Source organism: Strongylocentrotus purpuratus, unplaced genomic scaffold (genome assembly GCF_000002235.5).
Source record: "Strongylocentrotus purpuratus isolate Spur 01 unplaced genomic scaffold, Spur_5.0 spur5_scaffold_16, whole genome shotgun sequence".
Classification (NCBI taxonomy): Eukaryota; Metazoa; Echinodermata; class Echinoidea; order Camarodonta; family Strongylocentrotidae; genus Strongylocentrotus; species Strongylocentrotus purpuratus.
Window position 1 is genome coordinate 24,979,828 of NW_022145601.1, and position 16,014 is coordinate 24,995,841.

The following is a 16,014-nucleotide window of genomic DNA, read 5'->3' on the forward strand; positions in this document are numbered from 1 at the left end:
GTTTTATAAAGAGATGTTTTATAACATGATTTTACTAATAACTGGTCATTAGCATTTACTAATGACCGGTCATTGGTAAAATTACATGTTAGGCAAAATAAATGCCTGGTCACGTGTAAGCTCTCAACCAATCATTTGATTAGGATCTGCTTCATCGTCTTATAAAAGCATCTAATTGACTATATGTCAAGATGTCAAGAGGACTGAAAGTTATATAAAACAAACAATTATTTTAGACAGCTTTCGTTTAAATCTATCCAATACAAACCACCTGTTTCGCTATTTCATAACAGTTTGAGAGATGGGAAATTCTTGGTTTCAACCTGGGGGTGTTTTTGATATCTTTATTCTTTTATTTTAAGGTCTCTTTTTGTAAAAAAAAAAATTAATAATAAAAAAATTCATAAGAGTTACGTGATTTCCAAATGATTTACTTAAATAGAAAAACACGATGTTTTATATACAGAGTCGAAGTATTCATTGAGGCCTTGATGGATATCGAATGAAAACCTATGATACAGTACAAAAGCACATTAAAGTATGCATGCCAGTGGGGGATCCTCAAAGAAGGGAAAGAAGATGAAGAAGATGAAGACGAAGACGAAACAGGAAGAAGAAGGAGAAGAAGAAGACGAAGAAGAAGAAGAAGAAGAAGAAGAAGAAGGAGAAGAAGAAGAAGAAGAGGAGAAAAGAACAAAAATAATACTGTGACAAAGAAAAAAGAAGAAAAGGGTCAGGAAAAGACAACTGAGAAATGAGAAAAGAGGAGAAAGGAAGAAAGGAAGAAAAGTGATGAAATCATCCCTTACCTATAAATTCACAATTTCTGTTCCACTTCCGATCGACCCGTGAGAACTTATCATAGAGAACTACCGATCCACTGTCTGTAATCTCCTGACCTTCCACAGCCCATGCTACATAGCGCCCGCACTCGGCGATATCCGTGACAGGGCGTGGTGAATCGAACTTGTCCAGGATCTTGGGAAAGAACATATCCGCAAAGTCGACAACGTGGATCCATTGTTTACCTGAAAGAAAAAGAAAATAAATGAAGTGAAGACCAAAAAGTTAACACCTGTCAAGAAAACGTAAACAAGGTACTATTCATAATTAATCCCTGCATATCGCTAAGGGTTAACTAAATCATAGGATGTTTGTCTTATTATCAGAGGAAAGAATGCGAGGGACTATTAGTCGTCGTCGTTTATTCTTCAGTCTGTCGCCACCTTCCTCTCTCTATAAAGGAGCCTAATTAGGTACAAACTATTTCGGAAGCAATTTTTGCTTCTAATTTTTCGAGATATTTCCATAAGATGCTAAAAGATGAGATCTGGTTAAAAAGTAAGCATATATATTTTAAAAGATTAAAAAAGCATTAAAAGGACAGTGAACCAATTGCTAAGAAATAGTCCGCACGGGTGCCAGGTTTTGCCAAAACAAACACAAATTTCTTTGAGACTTTGCCATATAAATCCTGGCTAGGGCATTGCCGTGTTTTATATAGCAATTTATTTGAGTAAAGTATAATTTCCTTCTTGGCAAAAAGTCCAAAGTTCTAAAAATAACCTCATAATCCTTGATACCAATATTGATGTCATTAAAAGAAAATTTGTATCGAAAGGTGTTTCTGAATGAGATATACAAGGTTCTGTCTATAAAAAGAAAACAGGTCTGTTCTTTGAAAAGTTTATTTGTTATTCCGTCTTTCTTCCACAACACCGCTTCCAACTACAATTTCTCTGGATACGTTTAACAAAGTCAAAGTTTATGAAAGAAGCTAAACAATAAAATTTTGTCTTTGTTCACTATACCTGAGTTGACAACATGTTTTTATATTCATATATCAAATAAAAATGAATTCCTGATAAACCCAATTCATAAATCATCAATTTGTTTTAATACTTGACCATTATTCAACAGGGACGTTTTATTTGGGTTATAATCTTCCTGCCCATATTTATAGATAATACTTGAGCCGCGTGAATTATCCCAGCCCCGTTTTTATAATCTGGAGCACTAATGTGGTGCCCTAGATTTGAATGTTGGACTATTTAAGGTTAATCCTCAAGCATTTGCTACTGCACCGAGTGCCTCACTGACCATGGCATGGCAGTTATTCATTACATACCAAAGGTTAAGGTCAAAGCATGTAACCAATATCCATTTAATTGTCCTTTTCCGGTTATACTAATCATTTTGCGAGGTGGAGTGGTATATCACATATCCATTCGGTAGCGTTATCAGGTTGAATAATGTCTCCATATATCTTATGTGACCTTCGAAATATTAAGGGTCCCAGAAAAAGAGTCGCTAATTTGTTGTTTTTGTTAACTTTTCATAGACGTTTAACTTTGAGATCTGTGCCAAGCACATTTAATACAGTTATTTTGAAAGTTTTGAGAAGAATATTGAATAGTTTCATATTTGTAAACTTAATAAATGTATTTGACCGTCGAGATAATGAACGATATCGTGTATTATTTACATATGAACTTGAAGTGGTCCAAGTAGATAATTTAATCTTTAATTTTCCTTCTAAAAAGTATATAGGCCTAGTGCCAAACACATGTAGTGCCAAACACATGTACGTAGAATGATATTTGAGGCACAAAATTTATATTTCGATTCCAAAGTAGGTGGAATAAATAAATATAAAATTATTCGCTTGTTGGCCAACTATGTACTGCTGTGTTTATCAAACGTTAACTTGTTCTATTTTCTTTTCAGACTCTCCCAATTCAGTAGTGCTCTTTTTCCGACACCATGCCACTCTGGAATGAATATATAGCATTATAATGACAAGAAACTGTCCCTGTGATTTAGACATGGTCTATAGAGGAGCTTAAAGATATATGGAAAGTAAAAAGAAAGAAATAAAGATTATAATTTCATTCTAATTATTTCAGAACTTTGGCTTTTTATTTAATTGGCATTTACCGTTGGTGTTCATCAATTTATGATACCTGGTTTGTTTAACCCGGAATTTTAAATAAATCTCAAATATATTGACTAGTAACACGACTTAGTTAAACGATATATTCACCGACTGTCTCTGCATGACATCTCACACTTTCTTCTCGATTAAACTATATACCCAAGTTAAGATCGACAAAGGACCTTTAAAAGTATCCTTGCAATGGCTTCCCCTTCATAATAAGTTCCCCATCTCGTTAATATCTCATGTATTAAGGTTGACATGATTGATGTGTCACTTCCTATTTTAGTTAGACCTCGGAAAATCTAAAGGATAAGGAGAAAAATATTCGTAAATGTTCCTACGTCGCATTCTTCTAAAGTCTTGTAGGTCCTACATCCATTGGCCCTACACAAAACTTTCAACCCTCTTTAAACAACTGACCAAAATTCAGATAAAACAAGAGTCCCAAACGAATGAGAAGCAGGAATAAAACTTTAAAGTTGATGTTGTCGATTTCCAATTTGGGTAGTTTTTTTCTACATACGACTAGAAATTTCAATAAGATCAACAGTACGTCTATTACCATTTGGTATATTATGATCATCTTAAATTCTTTATTCATTTTTATAATCTTAAATTCATAATTTGATTAAAAGCTGTATACAAGGTTGTCATCGTCCGTTGTTTACCTACATGTTTTGGAATTATCGAATATCTAACGGTGTGAAATATTCAATTTATGATCCATGAATGTTTAAACACGAAACCTTCAAGATCCTGTCTGTTTGAAATTGGGGAGGTTCCCGAACTATAATTGTCTCTGACACATTGGTTCATTAGCAGAGTTACATTCGGATGGATGATCACTATGCTGTGATTTAGGAGGATACACGTTTAATTGACGCTTCCCACCTTCTCGATAAGGCGTCTACAACCTACCATTACGAAGATAACATTTAATGTGTATTAATTTCGATGTCAAAATTGGTAAATGATACTTAATTATTGAAATATTTTAATATTTAAATAGTTACATAATGCAGAGGAAAATTGACGAATCATTAAAATACATACATTTTATATGATTGAATATTTTACGTCAATAATCACGTACAGCATCAAAAATTGTTGAATTACATGTAAAACCTTTTTTTAACTTTATGCGTGGTGTATCTTTAATAAATCGAAAGGTAAAGTGATGAAATAAGCCTATTTTGGGTTTTTAAATATAGTTTTGTTGACCTTGAAAAAATATATATAAAACATCGGAAGGGCTAATTTTCCAGGAGAACTGATTGAGGAATGAAACTGAGCTGAATGATGTAGTAATATGAATTTTTAGCTGTCTCGAGTTTGATGCCACCAGCAAAACATTTTTTGGGTAAAAATCAAGCGCTTTGAGAAAAACAAATAACAATGTTTTGTAGAACGAGGTAGCAGTTTAACGACCATTCAGTAAAAAAAAAAAACAGTTAACTCTCCCGTAATCCCTTTTCCGCCCCTCTTCCCTGAATAACACTTCCGTTTAATCTAATTGACTAAACTAATACAGTCATGTACGTTTGTAAATATAATTTGTTTGAAGTGAATGAATTGTTATCGATTTTTTATAGCTTTGAGTCATAATGAGATATTTTATGAGGCCTCCGCAAGTGTTGGCAGTGCAGGCACAGACAGTTTATAATTGGGTTATTCTCTGCAAGGCACACATACACACACACAAACATATATAAATATATATATATATATATATATAGGTTTTCCCGCCCAATTTGATCAGAGTTGCATTCGACTTCATGAATAGGCGTTCAAGTTCGAACGGTTTTCATTAACTCTCTGCTCTCATGGTTCGAGTTCATTCTTTGAGCATTTAATTTAATTTTTATATCATTCCTTTTAAATTTTATTTCATTCAATTTAGAGAGAAATCCATTCAATTTAGTGCCGCTAAGTTGTCATTCAATTTCGCGCAAGCTGGATAGACGTTCAATTTCGTGCTTAATACCAATTTCAATTTCATTTATAGGCACACACCTTCGCACTTTGAACGTTCAAATTAAATCAACACAAACAAGTTCTGTAGTTCTATTTAATTTTTACCGCAATCTTTTCACGTCATTTTTTTTTTTTTCACTGTTTTTAATTATATAACTTAATTTTCATTCTTAAAGTTTCATAATGTTTATTTTTATCATATTCTATATATTTCTTTTCTTTCTAATCTTCTCTCCAAGTTTCACTGTATTTCCTAGCAGTATGGACATAACACTTACAGAATGGTTTATAAATCATAATTTGCTTGCATGACGGTTTGTCAGAAGAATGAGATATTTCACTATAAGGGAAAGGTCCCATTTCAAGGTACATAAAGTTTGCATAATTTATTCAAAGAGATGCAGATTGCAAAGAATATAAACAGTAACAGAAAAAGACTGCCCAAATGCTGTAAATGCTTGCCTATTCGTCAATTTGAATACCCTAACGTTCATCAGGGCGGTGCAGGAGCGAAATTGAATGCATTTACTTGCATTTTTAATTTGAACGCGCTTTTTACACGTTTATGTAAGAAAATCATGAAATCGCATGCTTATACAATTAAATTGAATGAACTAATTAGCTTTTTGAATGTTGATCTCGGTGATCATTCAAATTCGCTCGAAATTGAATGATCGCATCGTTAAATCGGATGCAACTCTGATGAAATTGGGCGGGAAAACCTATATATATATGACACTGAATGTAAGATTAAAAAACAACATTTCCTACACTTTTTCAGCCAGAGTTGAACAAGTCTTAGTTCAACATAAACAATTATTCGGTTATTATATGAATCTGCATTCACAATTTAATTTGATATAAATGATTTTGCTGATACAAAAAATAAAATCAATCACATTCCATGTATAATGGAGTACAAATAGAGATAGAGATTGACATGCCATGGTTTTGACTATGATGTAACAATACGTAATATGATACATATAAAACTAATGGGGTATCATTTCTCAAAATACTAAATATAGCGATGGTTATGCCATGACAAGAGAGATATAATCGATCATCCTTGAATTTCCAAACATCTAATGAGGGGTTTAAATAGAAACATCATTCACTCGTCCCACACAGTGGTAATTCATTTAACCAAAGAAGGAAAAAAACATTGAAACTTATATATATACATCACCTGTATCGATGAAAGATATGTAAATCCTGGCAGTGTTCATAATCATAGGTCGGTCTAATATACTCTTATCTAATTAGGAAAACCACAAATTATCTTCCCAGTTAATCATAAGGCCTTCAAATGCAGAATGTTGGCAACATATTTACTTTTAGAGATTACCTGTGTTAGAGTTCCACGTTTTTTATGTTGTAATTTAAGCACCGATCCCATGCACAGTTTCCCAAAGCTCGCACTTAAGTTATTGGTTTGTCTACAAATCAATCTTCTTAATAATAATAGGCGGGGGATAATTTTGTCTAAAAAGACCTATTAATGCTTATGATATTAATAATTATGATAGTAGTAGTACTAGTAGCAGAGGTCGTTGTAGGATTAGTAGTGATATTAATGATAATAATGATAATGATGACTAGAATAACAAAAACAAAAAGTAATAATAATAACGATAATATTCATAATAATGGTAATATTCATTTTGATTTTGAACTTAAGGTTAATATCAATGATCATAATGATAACAACAAAGGTGTAGTAGTTGAGTAGTTGAATGGAGATTCGAGGGTCGTAGGTTCGATCCCCAGGATTGCACGTAATGTCTAGAAATGTATTTTATCTACATTATTTCTCCTCACCCAGGTGTAACATATGTACCCGACGGAATACAAGTGTTAATGTGGTTGCATTGAAATGTGTGCGCTTGTAAACTGGCGACTGGTCAGAATACACCGCAGGGAGCGTAACGTTTGCAATATCCTGTGCGGAATATACCAATTGGATCCAATGATCGGGTTAATTGTTATTACTATGTACGTGTATTTAGACAGTATTTTAGAGCCAATTCGGGGATATTTCCCCCCATTTCCACACTACTCTCTCATTAACGACACAATCTTCCTCTACTTGCATTAAGGAGATACCATAAGACGAAGTTGCACATGTGACGAACCGGATTGGATTATTTCCTCTATAAACGTGCCAATCTTAAAAAGAGACATATTAAAGTAATTAAGATTGACCGACCGCACCGACCGAGGAGGTTCCCGTTATAGCTGAGATATCACTCATCTCAGCCTCAGGGGGGAATGACATCACTTCCCTGCTGAATGTGAAACATGCCACTACACACACAAACAGAATCAATGAGTGGGCGGGTGTGAAATAGAATTGGACTGACACCTCCCCTTCCGCCAACAAAATTAATCCACTTAGAACAATTATGAATTATGAAATGGAAGAGCCTCTAGACAGAATTTTAAAATTCTTTTAGGTGATCCTCAGGCATTGGCTGGTGCTAAATATCATTATGTTTATGTTATATCATTTGTCAACCTTGTGATGTTTTGTATGTTATCATCTTGACTGGAAATAAAATAAATAAATGAACAAATGGGAAACGACTACACTCTGCAATGTAAATTGAATGTTTATATCCATGCAGAAGTGCGCTATGGTATTCATTTGATAAATAATAAGTAGGAAAAATAATGATTTACCATGGGTAGCCACCAGAGAATCAATACTACACTTCCTGCGGGCCATGTTATTATCATCCCTAAGCAAACGTGAATGAATTTCCTTGCAAAGGACATGAGTGTGGTTTGTTCAAGCTGATTCTCCTTCCCCATTCTTTCCCCTCCCCCTTTCAAACGTTAAGATTGAAGAGTATGGAAAAGGGGAGAAATTAAAACAAACTGGCTATGAGCGATAATGAGTCATTCTTTCCTTTTCGCCTATCAATAAAAAAGATATCGCGTTAATGCACGTAGAACAGTTTGCATACAGTTGTCAAGTGTCAAACTCTGTTTTGTGACGCAACTCCATAGGCCGATACAGCGGCCGAAATGGCCGGCACCAAGATGGAAATAGGGAAAACATTTTTTTTAAAGGAAAGAAAAGAGGGTGAGGCAACAAATTAAGCCAGACTCTGTTCTTTTCCTAAACCCGACTCATAACCGAAACCTCTCTTCCTGAAAAAGATACCCCCCCCCCCCCATACCCCACCCCCTGACAATCCTTGATACATGCTTTCAACTCCGGTATTAGAGGTTTAGCCTGTGCCCTTTAAGTTTGACCTCGTCTAGAAGAGAGGGACAACGGATATTAGCTTCATGTGCTATATCTGTTCTTCCTTTACGATTAAAATATATTAATCGCTCATTCTATCTAAGGTTTTTTTTAAAATCTTACCAGCCGTTTAAAATGCGACTAGATGTTGGAAACAAACAGGTCATGCAGGTTCCAAAAAGGAAAAACGGTCCTATTTTCTAACACTCCTATGTTCTTAAACATAGAATGATACCTAAAAGATATATTAGTTTTCAACTATTATAACATTTGTTGTGTGTTTGTTTGATTTTATTTCCTCATTTGTCAACATAATAGAAAGTAATAAACAAACTAGGTAAATATACAAAAAATAAGTCAAAAGACATATATAATCAATCATTTTCATACAGAATGACACGAATTCACTTCTCCCCTCCATGCCCATATCTCCATTGTGACAGGGGTATTAGTCAATCTAAAGCTAAATCATAGTCGGGGCAAACTAAACATAAATTAAACAAGGTCATCGCATCGCAAATATCCACCCAAATATATTCTTCCTAAGGGCTGAAACCTTATTTTTCTTCGTATAGAAAATTAGCAACAATCTTGAATAGTATTCTTTACTTTTCGTTTTGAGGTCATTCCAACTATCTAATACACTTTGATTATCAAGATGGCTGTTTTATGTTCTTTTCTTTTAAGCCTTTAAGCTGTCTGTGTAAGTAAAGTCATAAGAGGTTTGAAAAAATGAACTTAAATCTTCTTTAGTCATAGTAGTCAACAATATGACTGTGACTTTCAAATCAACGGATGACTTTATCTTCCCATTGGTATTAATCCATACCAGGGTAATCACTCCGAAAAACCTTATGAAAGCACTTTTATTTATGTTTATTTGGCTCAGGTTAAACTATGCAAGATAGCCATGACAATACAGACTTGTTTTACGTTCGATACTGTATTCAGCACTTTATTCCCGAGATACATGTTCATGTAGTAACACTATCTTTTTTCATGTCCCTCTCATATTTGAGTAGATTAATAATATCTCTTTTGGGGGTAATCCTATATCGAATATTCCTAACTACATCGCTATTTACATCTTAGAATTGTTACTTGTTTAATATTTGTTTTGATAGTTGTGTAGATTTGTGTTTATTCCAAATGGTGTATTAATAAGCTTGGATTTTGACACCGACATTCTTAACAAGTAGACATATTAAGATCAATTACTATGGCACTCAAACAATATGACTTCCTCCAACCCCACCTCTCCATGTAGACAGGGGTAGTGGACGGCAAAATATGAGTTGATATATACCAAAAACCTTCCCTTTCACCATTTTCACTTTCTCATTACATCAAATCTTGGTAATAATTATGCCTTCGTTGTTACTGCTGTACTACTCATGCACACCAGGAGCAATTAAACGGAATATCTGATGAATTATGTGACCAAATGGACACTTGATCACAGCAAGTATTCAATCAAAAAAATATACCACCTATAGTCTATTACAAAAGGGTAATCATTAGATGCATGGTCAAATACACTGCACATTCAAGGGGCCAGTATTTGTGTATAATAATTTATGTGTGTATACACCGACAGGATAATATAGTAGGAATATATAGATACATGTATGTGTCCAAGAAAATCAAATACAACTTTGTTATCTTGTAATGAGGTTTCTTCGTTGAATTACTCGTAATGAATACACGCGTTTCTTAGATAAGTTCAACATTTCGTTCTTAGAAATTCTCAAACTTCCATTTCTCTTTGTTCCCACTTGAATTTGACTTCCCGACAGAAAGTACCTTAAAGAATATCAGGTTTACTAATTAAAGAAATGTACAAGTATACGCTTTACTGCTCGTTTAAAGGATGAAAGCTTATAGAGGTCATTTAGTAAATTCCCCCAGTCTTTACCGCAAAGTATTAACATTTCTCTCAATTAACTCAGATCTGTCGGATTCAAAGATTTATTAGGTCAAGTGGAGTTAAATATGAGATGACGTCTGTCACAAATTGGAAAGGAAAACTCTATAAAAACTCTCAGGATTAGGAACTTGAAACTCGTAGAGAATGTCTTGAAGTTATTTGATTGGGGAATTCATTTTTCAGAAGAAATCGCCACTTTTAGAAATGACTTTTGAAGATACAAACATGTTCAATCACTTGGTCATGACAAATTATCTAGATATAGATTTATATTATATTTCAACTAATCACTTTTGTTATCACGTTATCGATCTTTGCAAGAACATTGTTCCAAGCAACTTTTTAGTATTTGATAGTCAGGGGCCACAATACCGGGGTATTTCGGGTTAAAGTAGTGGAAAAAGTTATCGTAGTATTAGTAGTAGTAAAAGTAGTAATTATACTAGTAGAAGTAGTAGTAGTAGTAGTAGTAGTAGAAGTAGTAGAAGTAGTAATAGTAGTATTTGTTGTCCTCGTTGTTGTTGTTGCTGTTCTTCTTCTTCTTGTTATTCTTGTTCTTTTTTTTGTTCTTCTTCTTGTTCTTCATCGTCATCTTCTTCATGCTGTTGTAATAATGTAATAGTCCTACCATTCCTAGTTGTTCCTGCTGTTTGCTTGAAGGAAAAGCATTGGGAGAGGGATTTGAAACTTTTCTCAAGTTAAGTGCTGTGCTTATCCTTCCATTTCTAAGACTTTCTATATAAATAGAAGCGGAAGATGTAAAACTCTAAAAAGAAATTAGAGCCATCTTGAGGGCACTCTTTAGCTGACTAAGTGGAAGTCTGATGCATTAGATCTCTCAGCCTAGTCTCAACCCAGGTTTTCGTTTCCATTCCCCGTGGACCAAGCCTGAGTTTCCGGGATAACGTTTCCCACCCTGTGCACGCAAAATCATGCTCTCACATGACGGTATGGAGCACTCCGTCTGAAAAGCGATTAATACTTTAATGAGATCATCTGTCGCCAAGCCTAGACCGCCCACTCAAATTATATTCCTAAATGAGTAACAACTATTATTACTTCTAATGGGAGGAAAGGTTATAACCATCCTGTTTTTTCCATGCTGTTTGATATTGACTGACACGCATTGCAGACGGTCATCGCAACCCTGTTTAATCGATGTATGCACTGGGCACTAGACAAAATTTACACCATGTATGACACAGTATTGAAAGCAACTGTTACATCACAGTTGTAGTTCTTTTCTTTTTTCTGGTTTAGGAATATTTCTTGATATTATAAAATGATACGGCACTTGTTGTAAATGATATAGGCACCTTCAGATTTTAAAACTTTTGATATAAAAATGAGAAGCAGATATAATCATTATGAATTTAAAACAATGGGAGTTATAGTTATTGCTGAAAATATGTATTTCAATCGTTTCTTCTTATATTTACCTGCACTCATTAGTACCATCAATTAAATTGGGTACCGGTAGTCAAACACTATTACCCCCTCCCCCCCCCCCCAACCTCTATCACTCAAACTTCTTCAATGAAAAATACACAATACTTTTAATAAACCTCCTACCACCACCACCACTACTGTTTCTTCTTCAACTACTACTACTGCTACTGTTGATGCTGCTGCTACTACTTCTACTACTACTACTAATACTACTACTACTACTACTATTAATACTACTTCTACCACTACTACTACTACCGCAGCTGCTACTGCTACTACTATTGCTACTATTTTTACGGATTCCTAATCAATACAATCCCTTTTGAATATATTCTAACAAATCAATGGGATACTTCACTTATTACTACGACTAATATTATATCTATTAGTTAATACTTTTTCATCAACTAACTACCTTACGCCTCGCTGTAAGCCCCCTTTTGCTAAAGCTTTAGATTGTTTTACTTAATCTTCTCCATTAACTATGAAATGCCAAAGAGCATAGCTAGTACGTGCGGTATTAAACAATGAGTTACAATTCCTTCAATAGAAAGCGGAAGAGAAAATAAGACATGAGGCCTCTCGGAGGAATGAGCTATTTTAGGAAGCGCTGCATGATGATGGTTGTTAGGCAGTACACATTGTCACGTATGTCATGATCACAATCCCGAGTTTCCATGTTGGGGGAAGCGCAAGAGAATGTACTGACGACATATTTTCGGTAGTACGCTCACAGTAAGAAAGAATGTTGAATGTTACTGAAATATCTTCAAATGCATTTTAAAAGTTGTGAGTGAGTAGGCTCAGTCATCATCGTTTGTTTTGTTGTTGTTTATCGCCTTTTTTTTTGCCTACTTGATATTTCTTTATGCAACTATTAGCCTTCTCTCTGTATTGTCCATTATTCCCTTAGCTAACACCGTATATATAAATATCTCTCTCTCTCTCTCTCTCTGTCTCTCTCCCTCCCTCTCCCTCCCTCCCTTCCCCTTCTTTCCCTCAATCCCATTTCCATATTTCCCTCTTCTGTCCGTCTTTCCTCTCTTTCTCTCATACGTAATAATTGCGTTATAATTTTCTCTATATTTGTCCCCTCCGAGTGCCTCAGCTGCTCTCTCCTGTACTAAATTACTGAGAGTAGGACTGATGCCTGACTTGCCTAGTAAACTTTTAACAAACACGTGTGCATACATATCAAGGTTAGATGAGTCAAAACCTCTTTCCCTTGACACGGCTTTGAAAGATTTCCAAAGGCCTACCAAAAAAACGAATCACACATAACAAACGTGTAAGTGATATAGACACGTACTATTTATGGAATATACATATTGTATGTGCTCTAGGATAAGGGACCTACAATGTAGTAGGATCATGGTCGAATTTTGAATGGAACGACTGAAGACCAGCACAAACCAGGCCTAGAAGACTAGAGATCCACGTGTTATCTCCCTTAAATTACGAGTACCTTATCTCGTGGACTCTCTTTAAGGTGTATCCCGAGGCGGAACTCTACAGTAGTTTATAGACCGTCGGTCTTGTGAGACCCTCAGAAAAGAACAGGGTCCAGGAGGTTAAAATTCTTGGTCACGTGTGCCGTCGGCCTGGCGGATCTTCCGTGCACCCGTCCGACGGAAACTTGTAATATTAAAATAAAATAGGTTCATACAATGGACTAGATAAGCGTTTGGAATACACGAATCTTAAATAAGACCTCACACTTAACCTCAATTCCTTTTAAAACAGGGTCCTTTTATGAAAATATAACCAGTGTCCATATAAAAAACTACCCCACTTGTTGCTACTGCGAATATGTTACATGAAACTATAATTGAAACGGATTAATTTGTGTCGATGAGAGCGAGGAACCGAATCCTTGCCCTAATGGAGTGACCAGTTAACGGGCAAGTTTTTTTTAATTGTTATTATTTTTTGTTTAGGGTGTACCTTGAATTTTTTGGGCAGTATTATTATATTGTATTCATTCGATACATGTACATCATACACAGTATTTCAAATTGTATTACATAGCATATAGATTACACAATATATACAACTCAATTGAGCAGTCCATGGCAGTCGAGGGCGGTCAATCACACATAAATGCGAACTGAGCGGACCCCTCCGGTCCTCATCCATTCAATTTTCATGTTTATTATCACTGTTTACCTTAAGATGTTCCATTTCTCATTCAATGTTTTTCGTTCAGTAGCAGTCTTTCTTTCTTCTTGTTCGCTTTTAAATAATTTTCTTTTGTTTCCTCAATGCTCGAAGGCCTTTTTTCTGCTTACTTAAAAATAAAAGATATTTGATTAATAACACAACGTGATTAATTATTTGCCTTAATTGGATTAATTGCAAGTTAATTGAATAAGATATCAAGGAGTACATGTGACAGGATATCGCTACCATTTAAGATGTTGCTTCGAGAGGTCAAAGACACAATGCTTTGTCAAAAATAGTGTAATAATTACGTGTTTTCTTTTATGTATATAGTACTATGACACATGCATGGCTGATCTTAAAATCTTCCCACGTCTCCGGAAAACCGACCAGTCTCAACTAATTTGCAATGGTCAAGTTTTATTAATCTTAATATGTCAAACACACACCCCGCTCATGCAATTAGTGTTGCCCGTTTTATTCATACGAACGAGTAAAATAATTCCCATAATTCGTTCAAAGGAAATTGGAATTACCCTTGAAAAATTAAGGTTAAAGGCATCGTTTAACAATGTTAAATCTGAGATGCATGGCCCTACGTATTATCATTGTCTGTGATATGGTGTAATAAAGAGGCCCTACAGAAATTGCGCTTTAAAATGATCACGAAGTGCTTAAAAAAGTAAGAATCTTTGAGTGACCGGTTTTACCATACTAATTTTTTCCATTAGACTGTAGTGTTATGAAAACCGTTAGGAAAACGAATTCTGACATTTCTAATTCCAATCATAGATATCTTGATAATCAGACAAGCGATTGGCTTGTGAGAGTCATGGGATTCACGTATGACCTAAAGGATTATAATTATGATTGCAGCATGAGCTAAATCTAGGATTTTTTTTTAGAATCTGAGACGAAGTTACCAAATCCCTTTTAGAATACAACAACCAATGTTGGTATATCACTAAATTAAGTTGCTTATTTTGTATACTTTCCTTAAACAGTTATAGTCACACTTAAGTAACGTCATTGTAACAAATAAAAGCATGACTGGTCTATTGATACATTCTAACAATGATTGTCCATAAATCTATTTTAAGATATTATTTTGAAATTTTGAATTTCAAATTCAGTTGGGCAGTGTGTTAAAGACCAATACACATTTTGTTTTTGTTATGTGAACACATTTTCTTTTCTAAAGCATGGAAATATGTGTTGTTGAAGTTAACACTGAACTTTTTCAATCTGTCCAGGAACAGGAAGTAGCATGAAAGGTCGAATAATGTGAACAATAGGATTATCATCAATCGGAAACGTTTCTACAGAGCATGTCATCTTTGATTAAAAATGCCGTCAAACTTATTGATTAGTTAATCCCCACTATTCCTTCATTACAGACATGATGCCATGTCATAAGTATATCACGAAGGGGTGTGTCAGGCCGTGACGTTAATGGTATTAAGCTTCACGGGACTTCTTCTAACCATATAGAACCGACTCAAGCACATGATGAGTACCTTCCCACTATAGCAAGGCCTCTGTTGTTGACGGCTCACGTAAACATGCATCCATCGAAGTCTAGCGTCTATTTTTATGGCGTTGTGGTGTGGTCAAGGATTGAAACTTCCGTGCTCCCGATTTAGAAGGAACATCCTGCAGGAGAAGAGGGGACGTCCGTAACACCTGTCTAGTGTCTAGTACCCATAGATTATCACACGGTTGTTTTTATCATTAATTAAGATTTTCAGTATCTATTTCCGTTGCTAAATGTTATTACTTAGATCCTCCCGTAATCAAAATGACAAAATGAAATTACAGTTTGAGCAGTATTATCTACCTTTTTTAATTTCAGAGCTTAACGTGTTCTAAGTGCCTATAGATACAACGAAGTTTACTGTACGTATGGCTGTATAAAACAAAGCCTTGCAATACTGTTTACAAAGTTATACTGTTTTTCTTTGATTCTGTGACTTCATTGAATTTCGATAAAATATTAATTTTTTGAGACAGCACATGTTTAATTGAACATGTATTAAAGTTATCAGCCATCAAACAGCTATATCTATTACTCGATCTGTAATGAATGTTCAATTAGTTATCCGCCATCAAACAGCTATATCTATGTGACGTATCTAAATGTTGATAAAAAATAACTATTTTGGGATACTGCAAATGTTTCACCGAACATGTATTACAGTTATCAGCCATCAAACAGCTATATCTATCACTCGATCTGTAATGAATGTTCAATTAAATCACAAAGATGATATTATTATTGATTCATCATAACAGATGACCTTTGCAGTATATTAC

The 16,014-nt window shown here is 34.7% G+C and overlaps 1 protein-coding gene across 4 annotated transcripts in view; it reads right to left on the minus strand.

The window, feature by feature from the left end:
- The window catches only part of LOC594269 (mesenchyme-specific cell surface glycoprotein), a 36,924-nt gene that overhangs the window by 14,564 nt on the left and 6,346 nt on the right, over window positions 1–16,014 (minus strand). For all 4 annotated transcript variants that reach the window (XM_030987124.1, XM_030987122.1, XM_030987123.1 and 1 more), the window contains exon 2: window positions 810–1,028. In XM_030987124.1, coding sequence (XP_030842984.1) covers window positions 810–1,028 — 219 coding nt within the window. The remainder of the gene's footprint in view (window positions 1–809; window positions 1,029–16,014) is intronic.